Genomic DNA, 18,720 nt, shown 5'->3' on the forward strand with positions numbered 1-18,720 from the left:
CAATTTTGTGTCTCGTTTTTCATATCTGACTTTGTTTTCTCAAATATAGCTCTTTTCAAAAATTCATGAATTCCGTGTTTGAATATTATGAAAATTTTGCAGTACACGTTGCATAGATGTTTTTTTTTATACCGGAAATTTTTCGCAAATTTGCGACAACTTACTGTTTACTTTTATTTTACGGAAGAATAAAATATCCCTCTCTTCAATGATATTATTAATTGCTCTTCTAAAAGATGTTATCTTTTAAGATGGCATTGTGACATTAAACATTATTCGAAGTGCACTCGGCGATTCGAGCGGGAATCTCGAAAGTTACTTCTGTAATAGAGTGACGATGAACGTCTCTTTGATATTCCACAAAGGAAATTGGGGCGTCGCAACTACCAGAGTGGTTTGTTTGCGCGAAAATATCGCAACCGATGCAGCGCATCTGTCGTTCGCACGTTATCGCGGTGTAACTAATCAATCTCGTTAGTTAGTTTTCCGAGAGTTATTCGGCTTGCGAAATAGCGACGGTGGATGAGGCCCCAACTAGCCCATTGTTCATTTAGCGCATTGTCAGCGACACGTCGATACGTACAATGAACGTTCGTTTTGAACGCGAATGAATTTGGTCATCATTTGCCTATCTATCTATCTATCTACCTAAAAATCGATTCACATAGCCGAAAACGTAGATTTTTAACATATATGTCTTCCGGCCGCTGCGGGCAGAATAATGGCGAGGATTAATTTTTTGCATTTAGTAAAATGAAAAAGTTTCTCGAGCTCTGGTCATGAGATAAATTTTACTTTAAACGCAGAATCGGACGCGCGATGAAAAGAGAGTTAAAAAATCAATTCTTTTCATTTATACATATATATATTCAATATACGTATTCATGTTAATTTTAATTAATACTGTATATGAAAATTGCTAAACATACGTTATATCTTGTATTTTAACTTTATTAAATTCAATTATCGATGATCTGTATTGATTAATAGTTAAACACCTAATAAATTCGACGTGCAAAAAACTTATGTATCATAGTACAGGTTAATATTATAGCTCTCAATTTTACTTTTTTTTTTTTCAGTGGCGCAGGCGAGGCTGCAGTGGTAATCGAGATAGCGCAGGACGGCGAGCGAAGCGCCCGGCCTAGCGTCTCGTCGATCTCGTCGATCTTGAATCAAAGCGCCGATGATAGCGACTCTGGCTTCCATGGCTTTCAATCGCGCGACGATCCTAGCCACGCCTCGAACAACAACTCTAGCCCGAACAGCGCGAACACTGCCTCCTTCCCAAATTTGAGCAGTAGCAATAGCAATGGCAATTCCGCCAACAACAATCATGCGAGCGACTCGAGTCATCCGATGATGAACGGTTGGGTGCCGCAGCAATACGGTCAGCCTAGCACCTCTCAACCGCAGCAGCAGCAGCAGCAGCAGCAGCCGTACGGACATTTGCAACAACTGCAACCGGGCCACTCGCACCAGCATCAAGCATTGTTGCATCAACATTTACCGCATTCGAGTACGCTTCCGACTCATCAGTCGTCGCATCCGCACAAGCATATGATCCAACAATCACCGCAACAACAACAGCCGCCGTCTCAACAATTGCCGCATCCCATTGCGAGCAACATTCAGACGGTGCAGCCTATGTCTCGAAAATTCGGACAGCCGATTTATGCGAACGCACCGCCAAAACCGAGAAGATTGACGGACGGTTCCACCGAGTACTCGACGCCGTCGCCGGATCCGGATTATCGGAAAAGCCCGGTCTCGCCGGACGTTACGGTGACCAGTAAAAGCCCGATGTCCGACTACGAGAGGAACAATACGATTTACGGCACGCGAATGAATCAGCCGTCGCAGCATCAGAGTCTGCGGACCGATAAGTCGGGCCTGAATTACGGCTACGGTCAAATCGTGCAACCGACGGAGAGGAGAACCCCGGACACGTACGGTCGTAGCGCGAAACCAAGAACCAGCAGCAGGAGCAATGGCGATTACGAGGAACTCTATGGAACCCCGCCGCTCTATCAAAGACCCGCGGGTCCGGTGGGTTATACGAAGGGCGCGTCCCCGGCGCCAATTCCCATTCCCGTTTACGCGCAGCAACAACATCTTCAACAACTGCTGCATTCCCCCGTCACGCCGTCGAACAGTGAGTCTCTTTGTTTTTTACCTTCTTCTCGTAGCGATGCCCACAAAGGCGCTTGTAATTAGTGCCGCAACCGGGTAAAGGTGAAAATATTTTACGCGGATATATGTTTTAAAAGCAACGTCTCTCTTCTCTCTATGTTACAAAGCAAGCTTTCTTATCGAACCGTTAAGATGCGCGTCCCGGAAATTCTATTCTGGCGAGCAATCTTGCCTTCGTATATTTCGTTGTATTGTCGTGCGAAGAGAATTCGAGTCTAATATTAAAAATAATAATAATAACGGCGCTTTGATAATCTTACCGTGCCGCGCGAGCGCGGCGATCTCCAGCATATTTTGCGCAATATCTCTTTGATGAATAGATCTTAAAGTTTTTTATTCTAAAATCTTCAAAAAGTTGCTGTGCGTCCATCGCAATATGATACAACGGGCTTTGTATTTTTTTATTATCACAACTGAATATTAATTTACAGTGGTGCTCACGATTATAAAGTTATATTCTTTAAATTAACTAAGAATTTAAGACTGATTTTACATTATTATCGCGTTATTATAAAAATCGTAACGCTAATGAAAGTTACAACGACCTAGATCTTCTTTTTGCGAATTGCTATTCTCGTGATAAAATTCGCGCTTTTCTTTTATTCCGCGTTACAAAGGATCTTGAATAATGTTGTAATCGATAGAGCTCGACGGTAATATAAAAAGGACATTATGATTTGCTCCCTTTAGTGCCGATGGTAAGGCAGCCGAGAACTCAACCGCCACCGCGACCGCATAGCGCAGATTTTCTAGAATACGAAGCGGCAAGGCGACCTCAGCAACAACCCGCGCAATGCGAGAGGCCGCCGGATCAGCAGAGACGTCCGCAGAGGCCTAAGTCCAGTCTAGATATAGTGAATCCGTCAGATGTGACTAACGACGGTTACTTCTATTCCGAAGAAAGGTACGTGAATTTGTCTTTTACGTTTTATTGCGCGAATATATTGAGGCCAAAAAAAATTTACTTCTATGAGAAACAAATATTGTATCGCGCGGTTGTATTTAGATACGCGGCGCAGATGCGGCAGTCTGCGGTTTATTTACATCAAACACCCCAGCATTATCAACAACAGTGGAATCAGTCTCTCTCGCGCGTTACGATGCAGCCGAAACTGCCGGGTATCCGCGATAAGACCGACGAGAATAGAATATCCATATTGCCGGATTCCACCTGCCCCGCTCTGAGACGCACACAGCGAGATCACGTTCATGGGCAACACACGATGCCCGCTCAGTCGCTGACGCAGAGACATTCCGAGTGAGTCACGCAGTACATTATCCGAATACATAATTAAACCGCATGCAGAACCTGTTTAAGATATTTTGTCGAATTAAGGAATTTTAAAATATCGCTTATATAAATAATATAGTTGCTTGTAAAATTGGAAAAGGATTTATGAGATAATTAGAATTTATTTCACAAAAGAAATTATATTCTTTTGTGATATATACGAAAAAATATACCGATTTTTTTTTTATATCTCAATTTCTGATTTCTATCAGGATAATGAGCTCCGACCCAAAATTTCGAAGATCCTTGCGCGAGAAGAGCTACGAGGCGAATGGCCGCGAAGTACTAACGCATGGCGGTGAGGATAACACGATTCCTCGAAGAGTACCGCGTGGCGAGTACGACGGGTGGGGGAGAACGACGGGTCACAGTGTCCACGGAACCCACATCACTCAGACGTATCACGCCGGTCACGCAGGTGGTGGCAGACGATGGAGCGAGCAGCAGCAGTTTTGCAGATCGGCGTCGGCGCGTCTGCCAAGGACACGGCATCCCGCCGCGCTTGATCCCGACGACGACGACTACGCCGAGAGGTCCTCCGAGCAGGATTCGCGGGATGGTGAACGCAAGATTCAACAGGTAAGAAGAAGAAATTTAACGTTCTACATTCATTTTCGCGTGAATATTTCTCTTTCAAGATATAAACTTTGTAATATGATTTTCATATTATGTTGAATATATTAATTCTTAAGTTTTAATCCGTAAGAGATATGTTTAACAGATCCGTATGTTTTTTTTTTTTTAAATTTGTTTTATAGTGAAGTCAAATTGTGTGTATGGTAAATACAATACATATCTTATAGTTTAATTGAAAGATTCTGTCTCTACAAGCAAATAATCATAAAAATTAAATCTAATGATTTCCAAATCAATTTTACATTTTTACAAAAATTAAAAAGTTTATCTTGCAGAATAATTATAAATGAGCGAATTTATTTGGCCATTCTCGTGATACAAATCAATAAATGTTACATTAAAATAAGTTTTGCGATATACGAATACGTTGCCATCTATTTCAAACTCGCTTGTATCCCGGAAAATTTAGGATGAGTCATGGAGCAAGTTGTTTCTTTGAATCAGGTACCTGTAGGTCATCAGCATTGCTCGTATCAACTCATACAAGACCACCATGTCGGTAACATTGGTGGACGAGCATGATTCACGCGATAGCTCTGTTGCATACCTACAGCTTACCTTACGTCATCTCGATTCTTCGTGTCTTTGCTTTCACCATCGTTTTCACTCCATCATTATTATTGTCATAACGTTACTCAAACTATATTAATAATTTTCTCCATTTTATTAAATTTGTATTATTATCGTAAGTTTTACAATTGTTTATTGCTAAAATTGATGTCAAGCAGTACAAATCTATTCTTCTGCGATTCTTCGAAAAACAGTATAAAATATTTTAAAAACATTTCTACATGAAGGGGATAACAAAAATGATATAATTTTGGATTATATTACTAATAATAATTAATATTTTAACGTTTCGTAAATTGAAATATATATTTTAAGCTTTATTTTATATATGTAGAAAATTGGAAAATTAATATATAAATATATAAAATATATAAAGATTTAAAAGTAAATTTGCTCGGTGTTTATAAATGTAAAATGTCCTGAACTTACCTTACATATTTTCGTAGATAGTTAATGAAGGGTTACGATACACGTCTTACAGCGCGAAGAGTCGATGAAGCGGTTGCTGGAATGGAAGCAGCGTATGCTGCAATCCCCGTTGACGCGAAAGCCATCCGGTTCGGCCAATCGGGGCAGGGCACAAAATGATCTTTCGAGTTACTACAAGCAACAGGCGCTGCTGGATTTGGCAGCGCACGAGGCCGCTGTGGCGGAGAGTCGTCACTCTCGTAGGCGGGAGGATGGGCATCGTTCGCATGTCAGGAGCAAGAGCTCGGACGGCCGTCGGGCTGCCGTCAACGTGCCACGATATAACAGCTATTCCAGCGATGACGAAGGTAGGGACAGCTCGCCTGAACTTATCATTTAAGTGGTAGCTGCGTCGCTCCGCGTAACCGAGGGACCCGGTCGCGAAATGTTGAAAATTGCACGGACAATTAATTCTTTTAAACGTTTATATCGAGCATGTATGTCCGAAATAAAATATATATATATTTGAAAAAAAAAAATTATTAATATCTCCGATAAAATCGATCTTTTGCATTTTGTTTTAAAAAAAGAAACTCGATAAACTTTTGCTTTAAATAGTTTTCATTATTACGAGTCCCTCGAAAACGCTCTGTCTGCGATGTATGATCAATTTTAAAAGTAGATAATTGTCTAATAAGCTAAAAATAATCCAAATTCTAACACAATCATATGTAATTGCTAACACGGTGAAAAATCCATTATGTGCATATTTGCTCGCGGAAAGTAAAGCATTTCTTCACGAGAACGCATGTCAAGAATTTTGTTTTTTGTCATTGGTGCTCGTGTTATACGTATAATTAAAATATCTCAAGCGCTATGTCAGTCGATTTTGTATTGATTCTTTTGTAGCAAATAAATTATCAGCATGTTTCTATTTCTTAATCAATGACATATGTAGAGATGTCATGATTCAACAAATTAAAAAATATTTACTCGATTGTGGGAATACCGCAATTAATGCGAGGCGTCTGAATTATTCGCGAATTGCAGAAAGTTGTGAAATCGAAGTTGTATGTTTTTTCCTTTTTATTTTTGTTTCTTACTATATTAATACATAATCGTCGAGGAAACGTAGAAGAGTTCAACGAAATGCGGAGTAAGGATGAAACGAGAAGAAATTTAAAAAACAAATAAGTAAAACATTCGTATCTGCAAGTGTTTCTCCGTGGGGCTCCTTCTATCTGCTGCTGTTGGTCTAGGCTGACTGGTGAATGGGAAACGATTAACAATCTTAAAACTTATTAACTGTCCAAATGATCGAATATTAATATCCTTTGCGATTTAACACCGATCGTAATTAGATTATCGTAGAAAATATGGGTCAGCATGGCATGCCAAAGAATTTCACTAACACTATTTGCCGTAGCTACGCAATTACGATCGCATTTACCTTCCAGCTCGCGTGTTCGCTACTTACGATTAACCGCAAAATCAATTAGTCGATTATCGGGATCATTGCACGATTGAATCGCGCAACAAAATATTTTTATCTTTAACGTGTAATTTATTTGTCAAATTTTTATCGAAAATTTGATTCTATATTTCTGAGATGTAAAACTCTTCTTACAAATTAATCAATATCAATATATATATATAATTTTTTCAAAAGATATTCTAATTACTTGCGATTAACGTAGATGATTGGTACATTTTTACTTATTAATGCAATGATCTTCGATGTCGTTACCGCGCTTGGCGAACTGGCTTAGTTCTGTATGGTGGGTGTAGAAAAAAGGGAATGTATAAATTTAAAAAAAGATATCTTTTCTCATACACATTCGTAAGTAACGGACGTTACTCGTGTCTTTGTGTTTTGTAACGAACGAATTAGAGCTGGGAGATGTCCGGAGGAAGCGCACGCGCAGACCCACGCATGCAGGAAGGAGCCCCCGGCACGCCGGCGACGACCGGTCATCGGCGGCAACGTCGATCGTCCAGGATCTCACGATATCCCCCGGCGGGATCGGCGGCCGCACGAGCGTTAATCAGACGTCGCAGTTGCAAATGTTGAACACTCGCAAGACGAATTCGGGTGGAAGCGCGGGCGGCATACCGCCGGACGCGGGTTACGACGAGGTGAGTTTCCCGCCGCTGATGAGAAACGATTACGGGTATGCGCCGTCAATGATGGATAGGCGATCGTCGTCCAGGAGGTCGAATCCAGATATTACGTACGAGGATTCCGCGATCAAGCACAAGACTCCGAAGAAACCGTTGGGAATCCTGAAGACCTCGACCGCTTACAGCTACGACCAGCGGCAATTCGACGGGCAACAAGCCGGCGGTAAAATCGAAAACAACACATCGGATAATACGCGTGAATATTGCAGCAGCGAGTTATGGCAGGTACAGAAAAACGTACAATGGGATGCCAAGGACGATAACGATGAATGGGATCCCGGCATCGACGAGAGTAAAGTTATTAAAGAATTTTCTTATCAGTATATTAATCCTAAGAAAACGGCGGCGTCACCAAAAATAGAAGATGAGAAGTCCGAGATCATGAATCTGGTGCAAAGCCGAATCAGGTCCTTTGAGATGAATATGGACAGCGCCAGTCCCGCCACAATGGTGTTGTCTATGCAGGAGCCGCTGAAGGTGTCGCCGCAACAGGCAACCGAAGCTCATGTTTCGAAACTCGATTGCGCGAATAAGACCTCGTCCGTCATACGTAGCTTTGCTCTGGGTGATCCGAGCGTTTCGGAGAACGCTTCTAAGCACAAGAACGTAGAAGGACACGCTAAGCAAGCTTCGACTGACAGTAACAAGTCGGTCAAAGATCTCCTAGCAGACTTTGAACGAAAATCGCAACAGATTAATCAGCAAAAGTGTGAAAAGCGGCAAGAATCAAAACATTGTGAAGATGACGGTAATAATGATACGTTACAGTATGACATTGACAGTAATACGGAACGTCGAGACGATGGAAAATTTGTCGAAAAAGAAAATGGAGCAGATGAAGTCGTTGCGCAACGTTTCGTTGCGGATACCCTCTATACTAGTATGCAAGTGCAAAATTCTGATGAATCTCGAAGCAAGATGATCAGCTCGAAAGACAATCTGACTGAACAATACGTGCCATCCGATGATTTAGATATTATCTCGAGTTCAAATTGTGCCAGAACAAGCATAACTGAATCTTTGTTAACGTATGGCGATCAATTCCCCGATGATAATGATCCGATCATTTCTATTTCGAAGCAAGAGGACATCAACAGCGAAGATCATTATCTTCCTATGTCTCCCAGAAAGGCTATATTAGATCCAAATAGCGACGACAGGCCGAATCCTAAGATAATGGAAAGCCTGTTTGCCAACCTGGAGCATGAGGAAAGCTCGTACGTGGAGATGACACAGAACGGAATGAATCGCTCTCTTCTGGCACCAAATGAGGACGGTGTAAAGCACGATTCCGGTGATTATTCCACGCTGGACACATCCCATTACGAATTCGTTTGCGTGTCGGACAGCAAAATGGAACCGGTGTACATGGAGGTGAGTCAGTTATCCGAGAAGGAAGACGAAAATAATGATAAAACATCCTTGACGAAGAAGAAGATCAACGAGAATTCGCTGCATTCCAGAAGTGATTTGCCCGACATTCTGACGGCGCTTAAATCCGACAGTTCCGACGCCGACGACGAATCGTCCAAGGATCTCGATTCTATAGACGCGCCGCGGCATCCACGTTTCAGTTTGTCCGACACCTTTCGACCAGCCTCCTATTACTTGGGAGCTAGTCGTAACATGATCGCAGAATTACATGACTCATCGGACAGTGAACTGGTCTCCCCGCCGCCGATACCGACCTCACCGCCACCATTAGATGATTTAGATTCATTGGATATGCAGGAATCATTAGAAATAAAAAAGGTCTCGCCTCGGATGGTTATGACAAAAGATAATTCGATGAATCGCGACTCTCCAAAATCTTGGAACAAAGCGATGGGTCAGGTGGAAACGCATAGGCCGCCGTCAAGATTTTCCGACGCGACCATCAGCTCCACCTTCAGAGGCAGCAGGATATCACTGGAGAGTGCATCCGGGAGCGATTCGGTCGAGCTTAGAAATTCAGAGGAGGAAGCCCGCCACAGACAACTGAAAAGGAGACCTGTCAGCGACGATGTTTGCGAAGTTTTGGACAGTCTAGATGAGTTGGAGTCGTTGGGAAGTCGCTTTGACGGCGCGAGTATCGACCTCGATCAATATTTGGAGGAATTGCAAGCTAGAGATGCATTTAACGTGGATCTTTATGCGAAGGATCTGAGCTACAACAGCATTTACGGATTTAACGAGAACATGCTAGTGGTCGATAAACTGCAGAAAACCACGTGTCAGGATCTGTCGAGAAAGATGAAATTAATGTCCAACAATCTCGACCGACCATTCGATTACTCCAGCAAAAACAAGACTGGCTCGGCGAGCAGTCTACCGTCTATGAGAGTATCCGATCTACCCCCTGCTCATCAACACTCGCAGTCTTTCACTGGTGATACGCATTACGAGAACGTTGCGAGCTTCTCGCCGCTTCGCAGTTCGCCGGCGATTCGACCCGACAGCGATGAACCGCCGCCGCGCGACAGGATGCAGAGCGCGTCGCAGAGCATTAGTGCACTGCCAGTTTCTCACAGCAGGGATTCGAGTTACTCGAATGCGTCGGCCGCGGCGTCAATCGCGACGTCCATGGTCTGTCAGAGACCCGCCAGCGCGCAATCCTCGATGTACTCCGCCGTCAATGCGTTCACGTCCTCGGTGAATCGCGCCAACGCGTACACGGAGCAGAGATTCTCGTGCCATTCGAGGTCCGCCAGTCACGACACGTGTGTGCGACACGTGTTACCGAATCATCGATCGACCTCCAGCCAGGACTCGAGTCATTACCCCAGCCCGACACCAGCATTGCAGACCGCTAATCCCGTTTTGCAACAGTCGTATTTGCCGAACGTGAGCGAACAGCGTACTCAGAGCGATCAATCGGGAGCGCCCTATTACTATTCCGATCTCCAAGCCAGTGTCAACAGTGCGAGCGACATGGAGCTTGCCAAACCGATGATCGGTTATACCTCGCGACTACCTCAGCTCAACAATCAGAGGGACGACGCCGCGATTGGCTTGAACAAGCGTAATGACATTGGTCGTATAGTGAATCCGATCGCGCGACAGATACCGCGGCAGATTCAAGTAGACGATATAGACGAGGCTAGACGCATCGCCGCGGAGTTAAGACGTACAACTTGCCAACTGTTGGGCGACAACAAGGCCGCTCTCGTAGATAAACGTAACTTTTACGAGGCCGATACACTGCGCCGAGTAAAGTCTACAGATCCACTGCCAGATGTATCGTTGCCCGAGGCCAGAAACTTGTATCCCCACGGTCTTAGAGATAAATCTGTTGATCCAGGCAGCATCGATAATACCGAACCGACACACATCGCACAAACGTCTCATCGTCGGTCGAGATCTCTAGAGGGATTACTCGACGACGTTGGTCTACAAAATTTAGTAGAGCAGCGAAACCGAGCTAACCGAGCGGCGGCGACAGCGGTTTCAGTCGCTTCGACCAGTCAGATCGAAGCAACACTGCAGAATTTGTCGTCATCCGACGATCATGGTGCTACGACTGATAATAATTTCCATACCGAGGATCCTTGGGAGCAGGACAGTCTCTGGCGCGAGAGTCTGAGAAGGGTGAGTCTGCGGAATGCCAGATCTTTAGATAATCTGGACAGTCCGCCGAGACCTGGAAGGCACGGTGACACTAAGTCACGTGGTAGGATCACCCGAGGAGCGACTTACGTGAATGACAACATCACTCTACGCAGGGACATTTGCACGGAAGAGTCATCGTGCGGCGAGCGGTCGCGAGTCAAACGTAGAACGAAACAGGATCACGATCATCAAACGCGAAAACGATCGATCGAGAACGATGACGATGGCGACGATGGCAACGACGTCATCGCTTATGGAACCTCGATGGAACGAATCGGCGCGGGTGGCTACGTATGGGATCCGCAGAACGAAGCCTACCGCAAATCCACTACAGCGGACCACAGGAATCATTTTTTAGAGGACGGCAACCTTCCCCCGGCTCGCTCGATTCCGGACGTCCGAATGTCCGCGACGTCGTTCGAGCTCGACCGAGAGAAGCTCCGCCAATGGGACCTGTTATCGAGCGCCTGCTTACTCCAGGAACAGCAGCGCACCTCGATGGCGGACTCGGGGCGAGGGTTGCCGGTCGCGGAACAGCCTGGAGAAGCTCACGATTCAAGACTCGTCGTTGTCGCGGCGACAACGACGACGACGATGACGATGACAATGACAATGACGATGACGATGACGATGACAACAACGACGACGCCGACGACGACGACAACGATACCGACAATGAGCACGGAGATCGACAACGGGCAGGTAAACGTTATCGTAAAGCCGATCGATACCGCGGATGTACGCGACGTCTTGGCGACGAAGATGCCGATCAAGCAGCAGGAACCGTGTAAACGGGCTGCAGGTGAGTGGCTCCTCAACCATGCTGGAGTGTACAGGCAGTGACCGTACGAGGTCGTGTTCCAAATCGCCACACGACCGGCCGACCGATTCGTCCCGACGTGACCACGGATCTTGTGCGATAAATGTTTAATCCTAAATAGAGAGAAGCTATAATAATAAGGAAAGGTTCCACACGTACATAATTTTTCAGCCTATATTTTATAAGTATAATAGAAATTTGATATAGTCATTCTCGTCTTATATAATCTTAATTTTCGTATTTGAACAATTTTTTCATAAGAGCAACTGTTATCTTGCTTAATTTCTTCTGTCAGTGATTCAGACACTCGATAGTTCTTTACAAAAATAAACTTATTTGTGTAAATCTTCACATTTTGAAACTTGTACTCGTTCGATTCTTTAGAAGTAGAAAATTGTAATGATTTTGCAAAATATTAATGATTAAGCAACAGCTAAGCCAGAACTCGCTCTTTAGGATTAAACACAATGTTCTCGCTACCAAATGTACCTGCGCTTGCGGTAGCATACATAGCGATGCAAGCCGCTTTCTTGTAATTATGGACCAGGCCGTGTATGTGTGATTTATAGTTTACATTTATTCACGACTTCTTGCCAATTTGTTGAATCCGAGAATCAATTTGAATAATGCAAATATAATTTAGGACGAATAAAGTTTTATAATTGATGCGAGATGGAACACGGCCTGGTACGTGTATGAATGAGTGCGTTTCTGAGATGATTATAAACATAGTGATTCATCGTAATTTACTTCAATTATTCGTTACGATTGATAACGCAGATCGAATTTTCATTGCGCTAAAATAGATAAATAGCAATGAAATACTAAATTTATGCTATTATGAAATTATGGTGAAACTGCAACTGTGTGTCTGTAGTTGTCTATGTATGAGAGTGCATGTATATTCTTAAAATATATTAATCATTAAGATTTACATCACACAATCGCATCGAAAAAATTGTTGTAATCCAAGACGGTTATGTTTTCTATTTAATTTTTTCTTTTTTTTTTTACTTATTTCTTAGCATGCCAGTTAATTAATTCGTAATGTAAGTATAAGTCATGACATTATTATTATAATAAGGATAACGTTTCTTTGTCAAAAATTCTAGACAACTTTTTTCAATATTCTTTGATTGATTCCCACATTCGAGTAATTTCAAATTTACACCTTTTATAGGATCTCATTTTCGCGCATTTTATAATCTGCGTGCAATCAGAGCTAAATTACGACAAAATTATTGTCATATGTGATATCGTTTAATTTGGCCGTCTAGGCGATTTTTTAGAATATATTGTCGCCAAAATACAGAGTTCTAAATAGCTCTCCTTTTTTAAACATATCTCTCATGATCAAGCGAAAAATCAATAAAGCTGTCTTTACGAAATACAGTGACTGCCATTAGCAACGACATTATTAATAATTGCAGAAATTTATTCAATTTTAACTAAGGGATTCGATTATACTACTTTAAGCATTTATTAAGATGTGTACATATATAACTCGTTATACATATAAATTGTACAAAAAGCTATCCGACTGAAAATAAATGAAGCTAAAAGCAGATAGAGATACACCCAAGCCACTATCTTTAGCAATCCTAGAAACTTGAATTCGTTTCTGATGAGCAGATATTATTGACAGCGAGGATTAAATTGACGATGTAAAATATATTTCATAAATAGATAAAATTAGTTTAAATAAAAGCTAGGAGCACTAAGAGAGAGAATCGATACACATTTTTCTTCGTCTCGATTAAAAAATTTCTCGCAGAGAGAAAGAGAGAGAAAGAGATAGAGAAAAATGTGTAATTATTTTTTTTTTCGATTCATGGAATTTATCATGAAAAAAATATGTAAGATGTAAAACTTACGTGATTACAGTATAATTAATTATCCGTTATTATTATTCCCTGTGGAAAACTTCGAGCGTAAAGAAGTCACGATCTCGTTACTTAGGCGATTAAACGCGTTTGATCACGTGCACCGACACGTCCGGCGATTAATCGAGAACGCTCTAATCGCCCTAATTAATTTTCTTCAGAAAACTTTGTTCGCTAGTTAATTTTTCCTTCGAGAGGTGATAATATCTTTACGGAGCGGCTAAAAGACCACTTGAGTGACAGCCGTCTGTCGCTCTCGAGATGATCCTTATGTTTTCCAACCGTCATATTAATCGCGCGTCAACCGCCTTAATAGCGGAACAGTATTCGTAGCCGATTCAGAAACAGCTTCCTCGGCAATGGAACGACTTTGCACAATATATTGGCAGGTGCAGGAAAGTCGTTGCATTGTCGCTAACGTTGTTTGACGCAGCGAACGCATTATCGTAATCTATGTCCGCGCGACGCGAAGGGCAATGACGCCATAAGTGCACCGTCGACATCGTCGTCGTCGGCGACTTGTTCGTTGCACTTTATGTCGGGTTCAATAACATACGCGAATGACGCGGGCTCTTGAAGTAGATAGGTTCTATACAGCCGCGGGCGATATCTATGGTTCGCCTGTTCGTTGCTATGATTCCTCGCGGGATCGTTAAATATCGACGAGGGAGAATGCGCGCCCGCGGACGGAACTCTTCTCCCGCGGTCCCTCGACTGTGCCCGATCGATTATGTGCCTGCCGTCGCGTGAGAAATTTTTTAGTCTTTCTCTTCCCCGATACTCTTCCCCTTTCCCCTTTGTGTGGCGAACACGAGGGAATACCGCGCGATACTCTATAATTAAAGTCCATCGGATTTCGAGGAATTATAAAAACCCAAAGAGAGAGAAAAAGAGAAGGAGAAAAAAGGGTTTTCGGTTGAAACCGCAAAAGAATTGATTCCTGACGGGATAATATTGGGTCGATATCGGATAGATTGCTATATGTACATTTGACATTCGTCCGATCGAAAAAGACAAGAGAAACTCCTATTCAGGATATTACAACCTATATATTTAATCGTAGGTTGTTTGAAATTTTCCAATGCCAATCGTGGTAATTACGATAACAACGATAGTTTAATTTAAGTTGTCAATATATTTTATTTCATCTCTCGAGCGTAGAAATCATCTATATAATTTCAGTAAAGTTTCGATTTTCGATATTACATGATTTATAAAGAAATCTAATGTTTTATAGATGAAAAGCATTTTTTTATGTGTCATAGAATATCGAAATTTGTTATAAGATGTTATAAAATTAATTTTATTTTCTTTTCTTATCCCTGTAAAATATGCTTGAGCATATCACATTCAACTTTGATAACACTTGATATCATCGCATCGCAAAAGGTCAAAGAGACGCGAAAATGGGATATTTTTACAATTGAAGTTCCAAAGCTTCTCTTGTCGGTGCAGCGCGTCTGTGATTGGCACTTTGGTAATGCGGTTTACCTCATCGATTGGCTGCCATTGACCTCGGTGAAAAATCAAACTTTCATTGTCCGTGTAAGCCGCAACGCGTTCATGCATGAGGGCTCATTTATCACATTTCAAGCTAGGAAAATAAACTATCTCGCGAAAAGGGCAATCGATCTATGTGAAAATTATAGAGAACACTTCTTACGTACGAAATGTGATCATCAAATTTTCGATAAGGAAGAAATAATTTCAAATTGATCATAAATCATTCTTTATCAGAGAATTTTTCATCTAAATGTTACACGAAGAAATGTATATTTAAATAGAATGTAATTGTATATTGATAAAATGATCCAAGACGAAAATCAAACATCGTAAATTCAAACTCGTAATTTTAATATGGAATAGAGAGAATAAAAATGAAGAAATGCATATTAATAGATATAGAAAGGAAAATGCTAGTGATAATTATGTATTTAATTGCACGTTACAAGAATCATCAAATGTGAAAGGGAGAATAATGATCTTAATTAAATAATCGCGCATCCAGCCAAATGAAATAAAGCAGCGTCGAATTTTAACAGAGTCTCACACATGACGTTTAAAACATTTTATTTTTGACAAGCTGGCGATGTCACACTGAGAGATGCAGAATAATGTCGCGATAATCTCTAGATTGTTATCGGGAACATTTAATTAAAAGCATCAGGCTGGCGAAGCATGAAATTGAAATAGCGAGATTTCACTAACGAAGCGTATAACCGTGAATGCATAATTTCGCTAAGATATCGAGATACTTTCGCTCATTCAATATCGATGTTTTTATATATGTTTTTATCTAAGAGTTTTATAGAATATATTGTTACATTGTTGGATTCGTATCACTTCTACTAATTAAAGAACAAAGTTTCTGAAATTAACGAATATAATTAACTTATTATATTACGCGGTATTCTCACGAGCAATTCCTGATGACCTATTCAACGTCCCAACAGTATCGATGCTCAATCAATTTCCAATCTATTGATATAATTTCAGAGCTATCGATGTTTAATTATATTATTAAAAATGAAATAACACAATAGCACAAAAGCACACATTTAGAAAATCATTGCTTCAATTAACATTAATTATACAAATATTCTTTTTTTTCTCTATAACAAAAAATAACAAAAATAAAGTTATATTAATTTATATATAATTCAGAATTTAAAAAAAAAAATTAAAAACAAGATTGTGTAATAATAAGAAAAACTATACATGCGCGCATATTTTTGTTCGAAATATCATCCTTCACGTTCGATCGTCGAATCATCGAAGCAACAGTTCCCGGTTGCGGGGATCTTTTAATCGGATGGGGTGAGACAGACAGCCTGGATTGTCCGGTCCAGATGATAGCAGCCGCAAGTCAGTCAGTCAGTCTGTCAGTCGGTGGCGCTCCACGCGGTTCCACGCGACTCCACGCGACTCCACGCGACTCCACGCGACTCCACGCGACTCCACGCGACTCCACGCGACTCCACGCGACTCCACGCGACTCCACGCGACTCCACGCGACTCCACGCGACTCCACGCGACTCCACGCGACTCCACGCGACTCCACGCGACTCCACGCGACTCCACGCGACTCCACGCGACTCCTCGCGTGCGGCGTGAATGCGTGTCAGTCCGCATCGATCGGTGCGCGGATCGTGATCGTACGCTCGTGTGGATAACCGTTTATAAAAAATATACATGCGTGTATAATTGTTTGATCGGTTAATCGAAATCATCGCTCCTCTATTGAACGATAGTTACAAACTTTGTGCAAATTGCTAAACATCCGCGCGTACGTATGTATTTTTAGAATTGTTGCGCAAAGTAGGCGACGTATATTGTGTCACACCGGGTGAAATTTAAAAACGCGTAGCAAAGAATATTAATCGTGTTTGGATTACGATCGGCTTGACAAAAATTCTCGCCGAGAGCCGCTCGCGAAGTGTCGCGGATATAAAAATCGGCGAGCTATTGCGGAGAGACACGCGAGCTATGAGATTGTCTTAAAAGTTCACTCGAGGTCGTGACATTTCAAGGAAGATGCTCGTTAAGGATGACGGTGCACGCGACGTGATGTAAGAAGCGTCTGGATAATTTTTACGCGTCCTCGAAGAAAAATAAGAATCGTGAGCATCCTCGTAATACCTCAGGCGCGAAATGGTTTTCGCAGTATCTTAAAATATAGGGTGACGCCGCGAACGTATAGTTGAAGTATACAAGTGTCGGTGTAAAATTTCTGAAATCTGATACTAGAATGATGACAACAAAATTTTCGCGTATTTTTGGAATGGAAAGACATTTCAATAATATTAATATGAAAATAAAATTAAAATCATACAACATTTTAATTGATTTCATGGATAAATTATTATGGGGTGCATCCAGTCTTCCTAGTTTTTTAAGTTGTATATATTACTATACATCCTTTCACATCAGGATTTTTTATTAAAAAATAACGTTATATGTGTATGTTTTTTGTTTTATCAAAACAATGTTACTATATCATAAATTTTATTGCTATAACTTTGATTTGGAGTGATATGAAATTTATATGGAAATAGACCGGTGTATTTAGTTCATAGCGATAAACGAAACAATACATAGAGAAACTTCAAACGAAAAACCCGAACTGTAGATCGACGTGTTTCCATTTCTGGCGAATGGTTAATTCGTTGCTAATTCAATAAACCGATAAACTCGTGACAGCTCGTATTGCTCGATACTTCAACGTTTACTTTATCGTCTGTGCTGACAGAATGATTGTATAAAACCTGTCAATTATATTGTATCGGCTTTCGAAATAATCGATGCACGATCTTTATTCTGAAATTTTTCTCGCTATCGCCTGCAGTTAAATTATGAAATTATTTCTAAGAACAATAAGTATATTTTAAATCTCTTTTCGAATCCTTTCGAATAAATAGAATTTCGTGAATATATTTAAATATTGAATGAATATATATACAGAAAAAGATATTCATTTAACTAATAAAATATATTATAAACATAAAAATATATACATAGTACTCGAAATTTTTATTCGTCAATCTCAAAGAGACATCTCGTCGTAATTCGTATTACATGTATACGTGGAATACTTTAAAATATTTTATTATTACGAAAAATCGGGAGAGTGATTTTCACGTGGATAAGTTTCGCCACTTCATGTCTCGTGGGAACAGTAACCGACCGATTGAACGGTCGCGCGAATGATTTTGATGAAGGAAATTTGTTGACTTAGACCGTTTGCGTGAATACATCGATCAACGGTTACTCTTTGTCGCTGATATTTGTTCTCGACGATTTATTCTCGGGATACGAACGATTGTAGGCGGACAAGGATCGTTCGCACGGACACGATTGGTGTCCATGACAGGCACGTGGTGCGACGATACGTCGATTACGCCGTTAATTAGATTTACGGCAGGAAGCGAAGTCCTTTTGATAGCTGCGCATCTCGTTATCGCGAGGAAGATGGGCGGGAAAGTCGGTCTGATTTGCGGCAGCTGCTGGTCTGGCAAATACAGTACGTATAATATAATATATGCAATCTGCATTCTAATCACTCTTTAGACAATTTAATATGAGATAATCGTATAAAGGCTACCGATAAGTTTTCAAAATATGTGACCATTCTGTATATATGTATGATTCGG

General features: G+C 41.4%; 1 protein-coding gene across 9 annotated transcripts in view; it reads left to right on the top strand.

Annotated features, from left to right (window-relative positions):
* Window positions 1-18,720, top strand: part of LOC115238383 — a 122,033-nt gene that overhangs the window by 72,379 nt on the left and 30,934 nt on the right. For all 9 annotated transcript variants that reach the window (XR_003884492.1, XM_029812148.1, XM_029812155.1 and 6 more), the window contains 6 exons: window positions 1,083-2,155; window positions 2,884-3,097; window positions 3,200-3,451; window positions 3,697-4,063; window positions 5,172-5,466; window positions 6,990-11,669. Coding sequence is in view for 8 of the 9 variants with exons in the window: in XM_029812148.1 (XP_029668008.1) it covers window positions 1,083-2,155; window positions 2,884-3,097; window positions 3,200-3,451; window positions 3,697-4,063; window positions 5,172-5,466; window positions 6,990-11,669 (6,881 nt within the window). In the remaining variant the exon portion in view is untranslated. The remainder of the gene's footprint in view (window positions 1-1,082; window positions 2,156-2,883; window positions 3,098-3,199; window positions 3,452-3,696; window positions 4,064-5,171; window positions 5,467-6,989; window positions 11,670-18,720) is intronic.

The sequence above is a fragment of the Formica exsecta genome, unplaced genomic scaffold, assembly GCF_003651465.1.
Source record: "Formica exsecta isolate Colony F162 unplaced genomic scaffold, ASM365146v1 scaffold333, whole genome shotgun sequence".
NCBI lineage: Eukaryota > Metazoa > Arthropoda > Insecta > Hymenoptera > Formicidae > Formica > Formica exsecta.